This window comes from Saccopteryx leptura, chromosome 3, assembly GCF_036850995.1.
Source record: "Saccopteryx leptura isolate mSacLep1 chromosome 3, mSacLep1_pri_phased_curated, whole genome shotgun sequence".
NCBI lineage: Eukaryota > Metazoa > Chordata > Mammalia > Chiroptera > Emballonuridae > Saccopteryx > Saccopteryx leptura.
In genome coordinates, this window is record NC_089505.1 from 96,510,771 (window position 1) to 96,527,714 (window position 16,944).

The 16,944-nt window shown below is 53.7% G+C and overlaps 1 protein-coding gene across 6 annotated transcripts in view; it reads right to left on the reverse strand.

The window, feature by feature from the left end:
* Positions 1-874: 874 nt before the first annotated feature.
* Positions 875-16,944, reverse strand: part of UBR4 (ubiquitin protein ligase E3 component n-recognin 4) — a 130,783-nt gene continuing 114,713 nt past the window's right edge. For 3 of the 6 annotated variants that reach the window (XM_066375240.1, XM_066375243.1, XM_066375239.1), the window contains exons 99-107: positions 16,447-16,665; positions 15,421-15,534; positions 14,309-14,451; positions 13,717-13,842; positions 12,193-12,387; positions 8,866-9,090; positions 5,672-5,762; positions 4,838-5,000; positions 875-2,434 (exon numbers count right to left, since the gene is read on the reverse strand). In XM_066375240.1, coding sequence (XP_066231337.1) covers positions 2,370-2,434; positions 4,838-5,000; positions 5,672-5,762; positions 8,866-9,090; positions 12,193-12,387; positions 13,717-13,842; positions 14,309-14,451; positions 15,421-15,534; positions 16,447-16,665 — 1,341 coding nt within the window. In that variant the 3' untranslated portion in view covers positions 875-2,369. The remainder of the gene's footprint in view (positions 2,435-4,837; positions 5,001-5,671; positions 5,763-8,865; positions 9,091-12,192; positions 12,388-13,716; positions 13,843-14,308; positions 14,452-15,420; positions 15,535-16,446; positions 16,666-16,944) is intronic. The other 3 variants (XM_066375245.1, XM_066375244.1, XM_066375242.1) reach the window with 1 other exon arrangement.

Here is a 16,944-nt window from a genome sequence, read left to right on the forward strand (position 1 = left end):
TCCTCCTCTCTACAAAAATCAATAAATAAAATCTTTTTTTTTTAAAAAGAAAGAAAATAGAAAGACTTGATGCACATGGGCTAGGGTCAAATTTCTGAGGCCTTTGCAAGAAATAGAAAAACGGCCCTGGCTGGGTAGCTCGGTTGGTATAACACGGTCCTGAAGCACACAGGCTGTCGGTTCAGTCCTGTCAGGGCACGTGCAGCACAGATCAATGTTTCTGTCTCTCCCACTTGCTAAAATCAATAAGTAAAAAATAATAAAAAATTTAAAAATGCAGGGCAGAGAAATAAGTGAACACCTTGTCATGAGCTTTGGAGAAGCCAGCCTTGAGGGCCAAAGGCACCAGTCCCCAGTTAGGCTTTGCAAGTTACTATGTTAACACTGCCCTGGGGTGTCACTTTGAACACGGCTCAGCCCACACGGGTGCCACACAAAACGGCACGCCGACACCTGGGGAGCAGGTACAATCCTGTCTACACTGCTCCTCCCTGCTCCCCTCCTCGCTTCACCGTGCCAGACATTGCCCCACTTTATCCGCCACCAGCATGTTATATAACAGCCACTCTGTGCACTGACGTGTCTTGCACGGTCTCTCCAGGAGACCACTGCAGGGAGACCATGGACCTGCGACCAGCAATGAACTTGCAGCATTTGGTGCACCAAGTCAGGGCCCGAGACCAAGGTCCTTCACCCACCTTCACTAGATACACTGGGACCTCAGCTGGGACACGGGGCTTCGGGAAAGAAAAAGTTGAAATCCTGTAAACTGAGAGTGAATTCATTAATAGTAAGAGCAGCTATTCCCTTACTACATGGCAGGCAAATAATCTCGTGTAAGCCTGACAACCACGCTACCCCGTAGACACGATGTTCATATTCATAGGTGAGGACACTGGCCGTACAGGAGGTGGTAGAGCTGGAATTTGAACAAAGTGAGCACCTGGCACAGCTTAGGGGATGTTGCACCCTTCCCTCAGCCAAGCCAGTCCCTCAGCAGCCCTGTTGCCCAACACCAGCGCCAACCCTAACACCAGTGCCAATGCCAACGTGCACTTGTGCACACGAGCACACACACACACTGTCTGCCAGGGCTGCCAGCTAGGCTCTTGCAACAAACCGCTTTTGTCTCTCTGGCTTAGCCCCAAGCACGACACTCATGCCGGCCTGTGGCTACTCTGTTAGGGGCTCTGGGGAAGGGACACAAAGTCCTGGCTGTTGAAGTCTTCACAAGGGGCCCAGAGGCACCTCTCAAAAGGTCTGGCTCATAGCCACATAAACCGGACAGCAAGATAGAGGAGTCTATCAGAGAAGCAGCGGGCAGAGTAGTCACGGTGTTCAGGAGATGGACACTGGTGAGCGCTTCCTCCCCGAGGGCATCTGGATCAGCCTTGCCCTAAAATCTGGGGTAGCAGGTGTCAAGGCCCCCAGGACAAGAGCCATAGTGGTTGAGGACATGGCTTCAGAGGCACAAAACTGCAGCTCTGGCAGCTCCTGGCTGGCGGTCTTTGGCAGGTGATGCTGGCTCATCGGCCCTTTCCCATGGGGCTGTCACAAGGACTAGAACTAACACCCACTGGGCCCAGCAGAGGGCGGTCCTGTTGAGGGCAGCTGCCCATCATGCCGGTTCTAAGTGTACCCCAGGCCCTCTCCCAGCCCGATCCCGCAGAGAAGACGCCAAGGATTCCCGATTCGCAGCTGGCAGCCGACTGTCCCACACGTCTGTGGTAGGAAGACTAGTGCCCCACTGCACCACGCCTGCCTTCGCCGAGGACTAGAGAAACCACAGGGCTCCACGCGTCTTTGGGTTCCAGCTCTTAAGGCCAAGAAACTAGGAGAGGCCAAGGGGTTTAAGAGAGATCATTTTCATGAAATGCGGTGCCCCGACTTGCAGGCCGAAAGCAGACAGGCTCCACTTGGTGCCGACAGAGGCCAGAGACAGCAACTCTGATACGTCAGTCTTCCTATGCTGACACCGGGAAGGGCTGGGCAGCCAGGCAAAACATCTGGCCAGTGTCACTAAGGATGGGTGTAAGCAGCAGTCAACACCTTCTTTTTCAATGTGTATTAAGTCATTTGTTTATTTCTCAAGATGTGCACACTCAAGTATTAAGTTGGCCAGGACAACTCATGGCTCCTAGGTATGTACAGGTCCTTCGATGGCTTGGGTTACAGACAACTTCATAGCTAGCGCACCACACACACAAGATAAAACAGGAAGCCTAAAAACCCCAAGCCACTCCAAGAAAAGATGAGGGGGAGGAGGGAGGAGTAATGGTGAGCCTCCTGCGGGAATCGATGCACAGGAGAAAGAACAGAGGGATGAGAGGCAGGCCAGCTCCTCGGTCAGCAGCGGCCCCACGGGACAGTCAGGGGACTGAGTTCAGCAGGTCCTTCAGGAAGCTCTCCGGGTCAGTGATTTCTGACAGAAGACCTGGAAACGGCAAACTGGTCAGGAGCAGGCATGCACGGCCCCCAACCCCCGAGTCACGGCTGCTGCGTCCACGAAGGGCACACGCTGTACTCCAACAAGTCCTGACAGCTACCCGCGGGAAGGCCGGCGCGACTGGGGAGGCAGTCACCGGGCAAACGCCCCTGTCCCGCGAGGGGCCTGCGCGGAGCTGGGCGCCGCGGCCTGTCTGAATGTGCGGCCGAGGCAAAGGTCAATCCCGCTGCCCAGAGCAGCTCTAAACCGGGCATGGAACACCGCAGGGGACTGCCGGGCCACGGAGGCTGAGGGCAAATGGAGAGGTCTTCTGGAAGGACAGTGCCCACAGCCTTCAGCACATTCTCAAAGGGACCTGGACTGAAGAAAGGGTAACACGGCCGCCCTGGAGGGCTGGGGGAGCAGGGACCTGGGCTCGCCTGAGTTCTGGGCATGGCCCCGAGCCCTGAGCAAGCTGCCCACGCTCAGGAGCTCCGTTTCCTAACTCTCACCTGGGGACAGTGACGACTCCTTGCTTCATTGCTGTGGGGACGATGTTAGGCCACGTGGGTAACAATGCCCAGTGCACAGAATCTGCAACTTCAGCATCAGGTCCCCTCCCTCACCAAGCGCCCACTTCTAACAATCGTAGGGTTGTGAACCCCAAGTCCTGGCACCATGTGACCTGAAGTCCCCTCCCTCCCCAGAGTCCACGCAATGCAGGGTAGAGTGGCTCCCATCATCTCGTGTTGATTTTAGATGTTTTTGTCCTTGCATTTGAATAGGGTGTGTCTGATGTTCTGAAACTTTCTACTGTTTAAACTAAACAATAAAGTCCCTGTGAAGCCCGACCCCAGAGTGAAGCCATGAAGGCTCCTTGCCGCCAGCCCTCGCGTGCCCCGGCCGGAGCCCCTGCTTCAGGCCGGGTGTTGCACCAGCCCGAGCCGAGGGGAAAGCCTCAGCCTGAGATGAACACTCTCCCTGCCCTCCTCCTTCCTCTTGCTCTTACAGTCACAGCGGCAGTCTGTTCAGACATCCCCCAGGTCCCTGGGTGACAGGCACAGTGCTCAGCCCTGAGGACAAATGCATGGGCTACCTGCTCTCTGTCAGGGGTCACTTCCGGGCAGAAAGCAAGGAGAGGGACTGAGGTAAAAGGTCAAGGCTACAGAGACGCCCGTGGCAGCATCTAATGAAGCTGACAAACTGCAGGAGCAGTGCCACGCATGACCTCCAGATAACGGGAGGGGGACAGCGTCAGGCTGACAAAGGTCCGTGCAGTGCATAGCTTCCACTGAGGCCACTGCAGAGGACACAGTGCAGGCCCCAGGGCTCCTGAGGAAACTCCAGCAGGTGGGGCAGAGCTGGTAGGAAAGAGAAACTCACATGGGCATTACTCCAGACCTTTGATAGTTTAGTTTCCAGAGAGCAAAGACAAACAGAAAAATATTAGTGGGATCCACGGAAAATGTTTTCCCTGACCCTTTACACGTCACAACATTCCTGCAATGGCCATCAGGGGAAATAAAAAAAGCTCACTAAAGAGGCGGGCAGGTGTGGCCCCTGCTTCAGCCCTGGGAGCCCCACCCTGGACGGCCAGCAGTGCCAGGGGCTGGAATGCAGCGTGTCCCAGCCTGAGAGGGAGCCAGACCTGTCATCGAGGCAGGTTCCCAAGAAGCAACCCAAGTCACCGCCCCCTGTGGTCATTCGATGCTTGCTTATGAAATCCAAACAATTTTTACTGTGTTTGCAATCAAAATGACAAGTGTGTTGTCTAAGGAACTGCATACAGGACAGAACAAAGAACATGTCACCAGCTGTGGGAGGAGGATGTCTGAGGATGTCTTATAAAACAAGAGCTCAAAGCGTGGCCCTATTCTTATAATCAGAGGTGTCTTTGCTCTGATGTTTTAATTTTACCATTTATTTTAAGAACCAGAGGTGAAATCTCCCACCTCTCCCCGGGGCAGCTGTGACATAAGAGGCAGGGGGGAAGACAGGTACGCCCATGGCCTTCTCTGAACTGTCATATAATGACGGCCGGGAAGAAAGGGGGCTCTAGCAATTTTCCAGCTATGCCCCGCTAGAAACTTAACCTTCAGAGCCTCAGTGTCCCCACCTAGAGTGGGGATGACCACAGTGCCTACCTCACACAGGGCTGCCGTGCAGACAGGGAAAATGCACACTAGGCAGCACCATGCCAGGAATGCAGGAAGGCCCGCAGTGTGTCATGGCTGCTGCTCTCGTTATAAGCAGCTTGGAATTTACTTATCTCTCCCAGACCTTTTGATGGCCACAGGCCAGTTCTCTCCTGTGTGTACTCTGCTACGTGATGGAAGAAGCTATAGCTAGCCCACTGAGATGGACAGGGCTTAGCTGCAGGAGATCTCTGAAAGACAAAGCCTCGCCACTGACCAGCCACATCGAGGAACTCCGAGAAGGTCTCCACCGGCATGAACTCCTCCTGGAAGGTCTTCAGGGCCTTGTCAGCAGCTTCGTGGATGGGCATGTCATTGTGGCGGATGTACTCCGCCAGCGAGCAGGACCAGCCTCCCTCAGTGTTGCTGGTAGGCACCTTCTACAAGAACCAACAGGGGATGGAGGGGTGGGAGGGTGACCAAATGCCCCAGCCAGGCAGGCCCCTTTAGCCCCGGGAAGCAGAGCCCTCCTGTCACCAGTTTTGCCTAGATGTTTTGCTTCCAGGAACATTTCACTTCAGTCCTCTTACAGCCACGTTATGCGCTGTCACCTGAACCTACAGGCTAGAACTGGCTGCGCTCTTCCCTCCCCACATGTCACAACTGCAGTTCCCAAAGAAAAGGGGACCGTCAAGGGGCCTCAATTGAGTTGTTATGTTCAGATGATAAAAGGAACCCCGCAAAACCCCATTCCTCCAGGAGAGATGAGTGTCCTACTGCATGCTGGGCTGGAGGAAGGCACACTAAACAGGCAAGGGAGCCCACCGGAACAGAGGGGCGAGAGCGAACAGAGGGTGACCGGGGAAGGAAGCCTCCCACAGGAGTGGGTCCGCAGCAGGCCCGAGGCCAGGCGGGGCGTGAGCAGACACGCGAGGCCAGGCTGGTGAGCCCTTCCTGTGTGGGGAACTGGTTTCTGGGGAGGCCAGCGGAGGAGCTAGAGGTCCGCTGAAGCAGGTCAGAGCCAGCAGCACAGATCACCTGACACCCCACCCCCCACCCCCACCCCCGCCGCCACCGCAAACACCCGCCGAGTCTCCGCTTATGTCCTTACCTTAAACATGTTGTAAATGAGATCGACAAGGGCCCAGAAGAGAAGGGAAGACCGATAAGCAGAGTAGTCCTTCGGGGTCTTGTCTGTGAGCCTGGAAAAGGACACTGATTGCACATCCTGCAGACCCTGAGGGGACGCCAGGCCAGAGCAAAGTGCCAGGAGTGAGGGGACAGTCCAAATCTGTGTGTCACTCAGATCCAGCCACTCGTCTGCTCTCTTGGAAAAAAGCAGCTGTAGGCAGGAGCATCTGAAGCCCCGGAACCCAGTGGTCTATCTACTATGGATAGGTTCCATGAAACACTCGTCTTTGGCGCCGACTCTCTTCCAAGTCAGAGTAAATTGGAACAAAGGGAGACAACAGTTGTGACATGGCAACCAATGGCTACCGCCTTTAAGAGAGGCCAAGGACGCGCGTGTCCCGTGTTCAGCCCCACACCAGTTTGTGGACTTGAGGGGACCTAATGAATGAAGTAGAAAACAAGGTTCTCCTCAGCCTCCACATTTTCACTGGGAGAATGCTTAGTCAGCAGACCCAAAGCCACCAGATGCAGCCATCGGTCACCCCTGTGCTGTGCTGGCAGCAGCGAGCGGGTGGAAAAGCGGTGATGAGCAATGGAAAGGCCCGGACAGAGAATGCCCAGCCCAGTGCCTCCCCGTGCTGGGATGACCCGAGCTGTCACCACACCCGCTGGTTTCTACCCGGTATCGATAGCCTGTACTTAATCCCACAATGCAGCTGGGATTAAGGACCAGCCAGTTCCTTGGAGTACACTCCTGGTATGAGGCATGGTTACACCAGGCGGAGCCACTGTGAGACACAGGCAGACCAGGCTCCTCTGCACAGGGAGTGACATTTCAGGGCTAGAATTTGGTTTCCACTACCCAAGTTTACAGGAGGGACTGTCTGCGAACTGGCTTCACGTCTGTGGTAAGTAAAGGCTAGATGGACCCTTGTCATGAAGTCTACCTCGGAACACAGTGGAACAGAGCCCAAAACCAAAGGGACTAGAACTTAGTATGAAAGTGTGTGTGTGTGCGTGTGCATGCATGTGTGTGACAGAGAGAAAGAGAATCATAAATATAAGAGAAGCATAGATGTCATTACAGAAGCTAAAACTACTGTATGGGCCTCATATGAAGAGACAGTGTCTCATGGAATAGGCCATCCAAACTTACAGTCAGTAAATATAAATTCTGTAACAAAAGTAAAATAATAAAATGAGAAAATCCCACTTGCTGAACCCTGCTTCCTCTGCCCCGCTCTCCACCAGTACCTGGTAGAGTATCCTCTTTCTCCCCTGCCTGCCACGCTCGAGGGTGCAACAGCCTACAGTGACGACGCCTGTGAGGTGGGCCAGGCATGAGGACGAGGGCCCATCTCTCCACGGAGAGAGGACAAGAAAGTCCCAGGCTGCAGCCCCGCCAGTCCCGGCAGAGCGTCCTCCCTGCATGTGAAGCACGCAGAAGGGGAGACTTCCCCTTTGCACACTCGAGAGCTGCATTTCTGTGCCGGCTCTGCCGCCCAGCCCACAGTGCAGAGCCCGCGTCTGCGACACTGCCCCAACCAGCAGGACGACGCCCTCCAGTGTCCCTCCAGCCGCAGCCCCTCCTCGGAGGTATCACCCAGTGCTGGCGCCCGCCCACCTCCAGCCTGTCTCAGGCGCCCCCGCTCGCACCCCCACACCACTTCAATCAAGCCTGGCTCTTCTGGTGGCTGTTTTGCCTTGTGAGCAGGAATCTTGAATGACCCTGCCCAACTTAATTATTTAAGGCTAATTAGTAAAGGTGACTAAACTGCTATGGAGAAAATGGCAACTCATGAGTATAGCTCACACTGGATTTCCTAATTAAGCTGTGACCAAATCAGCTTTTCCTTAACCGCCTGGGACAGTAATGAATGCCAGTCTCCTAATTGAAAGCAAAGCAGCTCCTGTGGGCTCAGATTTCACACCTGCCACAGAGAGCGGTGCCCAGTAAACAGGCACCTTGTGTGCTATGGAAGCAGGCCAGCCTGGCTTATCAACAACGTGGCATCCACCAGATCGGGCCTGTGATTTCGGCTGCCAGTTAACTATTAACGCTTCGGCCCCTGGGGAAAGACTGGAAGCGCTATGTGTGGAATGGGGGCAAGGGTTAGACAGGAATCTAACAAGACTTGCCCCTCCTACTCTACACAAAGCAGTGGATCCTGGCCTGGTTCAACAGGAGAGCTCCAAGCTGGTCTCCCTGCAGAAGTGAGGTGCCCGCAATGACAGCCCAGGACAAATCAGAGCTGAGGGAAGACTCCAGGCTGCCCCTTCAGGCACAAGGCTGCTTCCACTTGTCTGTCATTACTGGGGCCTGAGAGCTCCCCTTCGGGCCCCTTGTTGGCCCACAAACGCAGAAACATTGCCTCGGATCCGAGTGAAAGCAGACTCCCAAGGAGAGATCTTTCAGAAGAGAACACCTCCCTCGACTAGCAGAAACAAGTTGACAAACCTGTCCCCACTCTGTAGTCCAGGGCAAGCAGGAATGACAAGGTCACCAAGAGCCAAGAGTGGTGCCCACGAGTCCACTGACTGTGGCAATCCGTGTGGGCATCTCAAGGACTTCTTGTTGTTGCAGATGTCTCTCTCAAGACACCTCCCACCTGACCCAAATCTCAACACAAAGCCATGTAAACAAAGACCACTTCCTTCTTTGGGAGGTGTCTGCATCAATAGGAGGGGAAGAACCGCATGTGGGATGCCTCAAGGACAGGACAGCAATGAGGGAGATGTCAAGCTTTTAACAATCAGAAAAGAAACCCCCCAACCGCAGCCATGTGGAGCCTTTCCTAGTTTGTGTCCAGACCAGCAGACTGTGATACCTGTCACCCGCCTTAGCCTGAGGCCCAATGCTCCTCCTTGTCAGAAGTCTCACCCTGTGCCCGGCTGGCTCCCTGTTGAAATGTTCCCCAGAGATAAACCTGGCTCTGCCTTTCTAGTGACTGAATGCCAGGCCCGAAGGTGGCCAGGCCCCTGGCAGCCATTGGGCCTAGACTCTTGGCGTCGCAGACGGAGAAGGGCAGGACTAATGACTGAGTCAAATGAGTGTGCCTTCCCTTAGCACATGTACCTTGCCAGGCAGTTTTCCCACACTGGGAAGACACAGTTCCGGCGACAGGGGGCCGGAGCCAGCTCCTGAAGTCGGCACTTCCTGCAGCAGGTACTAACCTGGTGGCTCCTCCCGGAGCCGCTGCTCGGGCCTGAGAAGTCACCAGCAGCCTTCGCAGGATCTCCACACGTGTGGCTTTCCATTTCTCGGGGGGCAGGATGTGGAGGGCCAGGACTGTGAAATAGTGGGGCCCGTCCACTTCAAAGGCACTCTCCACCCACTTCTCCTTGGGCTGCTCCAGGAAGCCCTGGAGGTTCTTCTCCTCTCGGGAAGTTGCTCGGGTTCTAGAACAAAAGGGGCACGATGAAGGCAGGGCAGACGCCAGGGACCAGCAGCGAGAGGGGTGTGTGTGCCCAACATCTCGTCTGCCCTGTGACCGCCTGGACCACAGAACATGCCCGCCCACCCAGGACCACCTCCCACTCCTCTCCTGGTGCACTGCTTCCCTCCCGAGCCCTTCTCGAGGCATCCTCCTTGGCCCCTCCCCACACCCAGCTCAGTCTCAACACAATTCCCAACAACGCCCGGCTCTTGAGTGCCCTGTGTGTTGGGCACAATCACACACACTCTGCCATTGGTGCCCTTTAAGGCTGGAAGGGGCTGGCTAGCCCTTTACCATGGTATCTAAAGCCCAGGGAAGTGCAGTGGTTTGCCCAGTCACCAAGCCAGGAGCAATGGAGTCCGTGTGAATGCAGACCTCGGACTGCACGCCCGTTCGGACTCCGCACGGTCTCATCACGGACTCTGCGCGGTCTCATCACGGACTCCGCGCAGTCTCATCACAGCTGGGCTGCTCATACTTGCTTTGCACCCAGCTGCTCTCCAAGGCTCGCCATGATGCTCCTTTCTCTGTGCACCTGTGCCCTCTCCCCTCATTAGAACAGCTTCTCTCAGGCAAACCCTGCTTCCTGTTCTCATTCTGGCCTAACTGCAATGATAATGATGATCGTGAACTTTTAACACCAGGCACCATTCTAAAAGCCCCATGTGGACGTTCTCGTTTAACCCTCATGATAACCCTGAAACAGGTACCAGCACTATCTCGACCTTACAGAAGAGGCAACCACAGCACACCTAAAGTCACACTCTGGGGGTGGAAGAACTGGGCTTTGACCCAGGCCCTTTGGCTGCATAGCCCGGCCAGCATGCACGCTCCCCCCTCCACAAAGCTCAGCGCGTGGTCTCAGGTCGGCTTGGGGAGCACGCAGCCCTCCTGCTCAGCTGTTTCTGCTGTGCCCTCTCCTTAGGACCCGGGTGGTGCTCTCAGGCCGAGAGTACCTGATGCCCTATCCTAACTCTTTGGGGGGAGGGGGAGAAAACACAGTACTAGGAGCCATGAGAACCAGTCACCAGGTCTGTAGATGGCACTGCCAGACTGGACTGTGGGCAGGATGGGCAGTGCCAGGACACTCTGCTCCCTGAAGAATGGCATAAATGGAACAGATGAATAGACTAATAACTTGATTTTTCAGAATGGGGAATCAGAGGCTTTCTGCCCCTGCAGGACCTGCTCCACTCTGCTCTGGATCATGGTGTCACATACCTTAATATACAAACAGTCCACCAAAGGCAGCACCCCCCCCCCCCAGCCCCCAGACCAAGCTCACACTGACGGGCAATGGGCAATGACTAGCTAGGGAAGCAGTCTGTGGACAAGACCTAGGGCCTCTCCTTGAAGCTTCCAGGCCCGCCTCAAACCGACCGAGAGAGCCATGACACAGACAACTCCCTCTCCAACTAGGAAACTTGAGCAGGAGTTAGAATGTCTAGCACTGGGGAAGTGGGGATGCCTGGAATCCCCAGCTCTATTGTGCTGGGCAAATCCTGCTGCTCTGTGGGTCTGCTTCCCTCCTGGACAATGAGCAGTCCGCCCTACGCCCTAGCTGCCAAGAGACATGTCTCTGCAAAAGCCACGGGCTCTGTCCAAGGCGAAGAGCATGTAACTAGCGCTGCTCAGGCTTGAAGCACAGTTTGGACAGTGGGACGTTTGTGCTTTCAGCGATACAGGTGCTTCTCCGACAGTCTGAACAGCTCAAAGATGATGTAATACACTAACAGAGCCCCGCCTAGGCTTCTTTTAAACAATGAAGTCTGTGGTCTGAAGGTCAGTCTTTCAACTCACAAGGAAATAGGAGGGAAGCAGAAGATAACATTGAAGAGAGAAGACCAGCAAGGACAAGAGACAGACTATCCTGCCACCTAAACTGCGCTGCAGCTGTGTAGACTATACACAGCTTTTCAACGACCTGTCAATTCTCTGCCTCATAGATTTGCAAGACTCTTACTAGAAGTCTGGGGCCTAAAACATACAGCTATCTAATAAATCAAATCTGAGAGCTAAAGTATATTAAGTCTCTTAATTTGCTTTTGAAATCTGGGGTGAAATGAAAAAATATTTTCTACTCCTAAGTGCTTCTCTTAAATTACAATTTTATAGCCCTGGCCGGTTGGCTCAGCAGTAGTGTCGGCATGGCATGTGGAAGTCCTGGGTTCATTCCCAGTCAGGGCACACAGGAGAAGTGACCATCAGCTTCTCCACCCCTCCCCTTCTCTCTCTCTCTCTCTTTCCCTCCTACAGCCATGGCTAGGTTTGAACAAGTTGGCCCCAGGCACTAAGGATGGTTCCATGGCCTCGCCTCAGGCACTACAATAGCTCAGTTGCTGAGCAATGGAGCAGTGGCCCCAGATAGGCAGAGCATCTCCCAGAAGGGGACTTACTGGGTAGGTCCTGGTTGGGGCACATGTGGGTGTCTGTCTCTGCCTATTGCCTCTCACTTAATTTAAAAAAAATAAATTATACTTTTACATATCAACCTAATCATTCCATGACATACCTATGGATATAAACACACATCTGTGTTTTCCTGGCTGGCCGCCTTCTCAGCTGACTTTCCTAGATAATCTTTCACACTGCCTCCTTTCCCCTCACCAGAGAAAAACAGGGAAAGCAGGTCCAGCTTCCATTTATTAAAACAGGTTCTTGGCTCTGCTGCTTCCCCTAGAGGTAAAACCCTCACCTGCAACACCTCACGTGCCCCTGAAGCAACTGTGAGCGACTCCAACCCCGGCCTCCCCCGTACGTGAGAAGAGAGTCTTACAAATAGAAGTGAAGGCCACATCGAAGAAGAAGCTTTGATGGTCTGGTTTCTCCCAGTTTTTGCCCCCTCTGTGCTAAAGATCAGTCCAAAGATGCAGCCCTTGACTGCCCATGGTGGGAGATGGGGCAGTTTTGGAAAGGAGTCTCCTAAAAGCCACAGATAAACAATCTACTGAAGCAAAGGCTGCCTTAGGTCATACACTGGTTCTGCATCTAACTCGGGCGACTGCGGAAAAGGGGGAACTCCTATTGTGTCAGTGGGATGCTGCAGAGGACACAAGATACTGACGTGTTCAGGACGTAAAGCACAGTGTGAACGATGTACGGGATCAGGTGGATGTTGCTCTCCCGGCCGCCCCCGCCAGTGTCCGCGCTGAACGACTGCTCCATGGCGAAGCGCAGGAAGAGCAGCTTGATGTCATGGATATTCAGCTGGTACGTGGGCTCCCGCTGGCCCGTGCATTCCTGGAGGTAAGTGTTGTGCCTGGGGGAGCAGGACAGACACTAACATGGAAGCAAGTCCTCTGGTGGAAACCCCACTGGGAAGGCTAACCCACTCCCCACCCCGGCCCCCTTCCCTGATGGCTGCACAGGTGTCACAGACAGAGGAATTAAAGGGAGAGCAAATGACAGGGCTGGGGCCAGTGGGAGAAGCCAGTGGCAAAGGACGTTTCATTTTTGCTGTGATGAAAAGTGATGCCCTCCAAGCTTTGATGAGAACCCACTGGTTTGAGGGACCTATTTCCTAGTGGGCCAATGTCATAGGACATATCATGGCCACATCCAAAAGCACATTTTGGAAAAAGAAAGGTAGATCTTATCCCTTCTGAATGACAAGGAAATCTATTCATAAGAATCACCCCCTCAACCTCCAAATACAAGTTTTTTCTATGCTACTCTCATGTTACCATCTATTGTGTCTCTTATTAACTGCATGACCTCAGGTAAGTTACTCAATTCTCTGCCTCGATTTCTTCATCGGTAGAGTGTGCTCAACAATAAGACATGGTAAGCACATCAATGTGGCCTATTGTTACTTTCTTCATTATCATGGAAAGAACCTTTCCATCCCTATGCTTTAACAACAGAACTCGGGGGGATGGCACCACCCCACGAGGCTCCAGAGGGAGGCAAGAACCTCAGAGAAGCTTTGGCTACTTTACTGTGGATTTTAGGACAAAAGAGGCCTTGAAAGGAGCTTGATGTTCCCCATGCCACTAAGCTATTAACTTTTATTATTTATTTTTATTTTTTTTTAATTTTTTATTTATTCATTTTAGAGAGGAGAGGGAGAGACAGAGAGAGAGAGAGAGAGAGAGAGAGAGAGAGGAGAGACAGAGAGAGAGAAGGGGGGAGGAGCTGGAAGCATCAACTCCCATATGTGCCTTGACCAGGCAAGCCCAGGGTTTTGAACCGGCGACCTCAGCATTTCCAGGTCAATGCTTTATCCACTGCGCCACCACAGGTCAGGCTTAACTTTTATTATTTAAACCTCAGAAGCACACACTGTATAAGTGAACTCTGGGAAATTTTGGCCTCAAGGACCAAGTCAGGCATCCTGCGTCTTATGTCCTCCAGTCAACAAAGGAGAGGTAGTAAATAACCAGAAATTCTACAAGGTGCCGACACTGAGGGTGCGGCTTCTCTCAGCAGAGCTCCTCTCTGCTCCGAACAGCCCCCTTGTCAGCGAGCAAAGGGGTTCCCAATGAAGGCAGCAGGAAATGCTCTCACCATGGGCTGGGCCGAGAGCTGCTTCTCCCCATCTCCTGGAAGGGAATCCCCTTTCCTACCATGCAAAATGCTCAACACTCACCTTGCCAAGCAAGTGGCAAAAGCTGACTCGGGAACATGCGGCCCCCAGACCGGAAGGAGCCCATTGCACTTAGTGTTGGCGTTCTGCAGGGCGGCGCTTTCCCACTCCTCACGGCCGCGGGCCAGCCTGCGCGGGGGGGGGGGGAGAGCAGGACCAATGACTGCGGGAATCAGTCTGCCACCCAGGCACTTGGGCAAGCGGCGTGGAGAAGGGTTTGCTAACACTGAAGAAGTAAGCTGGCCCACACTCCCGACTCTGTATTATACAGAGAATTAGCCATTTGTCGCCCCAATAGAGAAAATGCAGGCCTCACCGCTTCAGTTGAGGACCAGTGCCTTCACCAGCCTTGGGCCAAAAGCCATGTGTATTTTGCTGGTCATGTGGTGAGAATAGCTCAGAAGCCCATATGGGTGATGGAACGCCCTACTCCCCAGAGACTAAGGAACAGCATCAGAACTTCAGGGTGGCGATCCTACCCCTCTAGCCCAGGGACTTGGGCAGCTGCCCCTCCTGTGATGTTACAGAGGTCTGGCGCTGAGGCACGCAAAAAGCAGAGGCCCGGAAAGGAGCCAATCCGCGGGACCAGGCCCACCTAACAGCAGCCAGGTGGCAGTCGTAGTGCACGATGTTGAAGTGGGACACAGTGCTGTAGCCCTGCTGCTTCCGGGGCTTGTTCTCCATTTCCTCCAAGGCCACCCGCTTGGTGAAGGTGTAAATACCCAGGACCTTCGTGGGCTACAAAGACAACAGAAAGAGGAGAGGTGAGAAACCCCAAGAAGGCTTGGGAAGCAGGCGAAACAGAGCAGAAGGGGCCAAGTGTCTATCTTCCCAGGAGGGGGTAACCCAGACGAGGGGTGTGGGCAGCCAAACTAAGGCAGATGTTAGGCAGCTGTTATGCCGATGGAAGGCGGATATGTTAAACTGTCCTTCTTTAATTTGGCTTCATTTATCTAAGAATGAAAAATAAAGTGCCTTATTGATAAATCACTTGCTTTTCAAAAAATGACCAAGTAGCTACAAAGAGCCTGGGCTACAGCAGGACTTACAAGACTGTGGCCCAAGAGCCCTGGTCTTCGGCACTGTGGGTTCTGAACAGTCAAGTCAAGCTGCAGAGAACGAGGGCCCCTTCTGGCCTTCAGGGGAACAAATAGGTCACCTGCTGCTCTATTCCTTTCAGGTATGAATAGTTTGGGGGAGCCTGATCTCCCAGGTGTCCTGAATGGATGCAGCATGGTTTTTAAAAGCCAGAGATCTGGCACTGTCCCGTGACCTTTGTTCTCTCATCCATAAACTGGGACTTTTCACAAGTTTAAAGATAAAATTACTGTTGGCATAAAGCTCTGGGCATGGGGTATGGCACAGACAGAACCCAATGAGTGATCACGGTGAAGATGAAGACTAAGGGTCAGTGTGCCTGCTTGCCTTTAAAGAAGAGTGGGCAAGAGGCAAGCCTTGGCCAATCTGAGAACAGAAAGGCTGGCAGGCACAGGCGACCACTGGAGAAGGGGGCTGCAGCACCAGGCCCGGCCCAGAGCCACACCTGGAACTTGTACCCCTCCCTGCAGATGGGGGCAGCTGCCAGAGAATGGGGCTGCGGCACCAGGCCCAGTCCAGAGCTGCACCTGGAACTTGTACCCCTCCCCGCAGGTGCGGGCAGACGCTGGAGAATGGGGCTGTGGCATCAGGCCCGGCCCAGAGCCACACCTGGAACTTGTACCCCTCCCTGCAGATGCAGCATGTAAGGCCCGGCTCCTCAATCAGCTCTTCCATCTGCTTCAGGAGCGCCGTCTTGGTCACGACCTGGCCCTTTTCATTCGTCTGTTGGGGAACCCCAGACGGCATGTCAGAAGGGAATTTCCACTCACCCTCCCTCCCACCCCAGCTTGGGGGCACTCAGGGACAGCGCTGACCCCCCACATCCACTAAAAGGACTGCTGCATCAAAGCAAATCTCATTTGGCTTCTAATGAGGGTGAAGACCCAGATTCTCCTGCTCTTCTCTTCCTACAGGAAACACTGAAGCAGGGAAACCATCCAGCTGGGACCCTGGCAAGCCGCCACCTGCCACCAGAAAGCCCCTTCTTTGTGCCAGCAATACCAACTCTCTGCTGCCAAAAGCTGTGACATTGTGATTCCTGTACCGTTCCCATGAGAGTTTTAAAACTGCTGACTCTCAAGATCACTAGCTTGGAGGAGGCTCTCCTGGGGCTACTGCTTCCTCCAAGGCCTCGGGACAGTGGGAACAGCACAGAGCCCTTCCTGCGCACAGACCCAGGTTCAAAACCCTGTCAACCACTTATCAGTGATGTGCCTTGGCCTACTTACTTCACCTCTCAGTCTCAATTAGTTCATCTGGAAAATGGGTCTATAATACCTCACAGAAATACATGATGGCTTACAGAAAATCTTACAAGGTGCCCAAGAACAGTGCATGGCATATAGTAAATCTTTGCTCAACAACTGTTATTACCACTAATTTCTACTGCTTTTGTAAACAGCAGTCCCTCGTCTCTGAGCCTGGTCTGCACAGTTGAACAGCACCAGCCATAGCTTGGAGGGTTGCTGGGAAGACTAAGGAAGGTGGAGGGCCCAGCACACCCATTCCTTTTCTTCCGCCCAGTCTTCACCTTCTCCGTCCCCAACCCCAGCTGTCCTGAAGCACAAATGGTTGTGCCACGGCCATCCCCTCAACAGTGTGGCAAGAGTATGGGGACTCAGGAAAGAACTTCACCGTCATGCCCAGGGTGCCCAGAGCCTTCTGCCGCATCGCCATGGCCATGCGCTTCTTCTCGGCCCGCGTCTCCCTGCGGGCTGCGTCAATCTTCTTGTTGACATCTGGGTGCTCCCGCAATGCCTCCAGTAGGTTCTCCGCCAGGGTTCCGATGCCCTCGTCGCTGGACACCTGCTCCAGTTTATGCAGGTTTGTGATGGAGTCAGTTCCAATTAGAACCTGCCAAGAAGGGACCAGAGAGACACAGGCCTCCAGTTATGTAAACAAGCATTCTTCCCAGGAGCTTAAAGGTTCAGAAAACCAATGGCATGTACACAATCTCATGTCACCTGTTCAAGTGCCAATCAGGTCCTTTGATGCTACACTTTGAGATTTGGGTAAATGGAGGAGGGTTCGGCTCTGCCACTGACCTTTGACCCATCATTATGCTCTTTAGTTTTGATCTATCTATAAATGGGGGGTCCTGGGATAATTAAAATTAGAGGACATGTGAAGTAT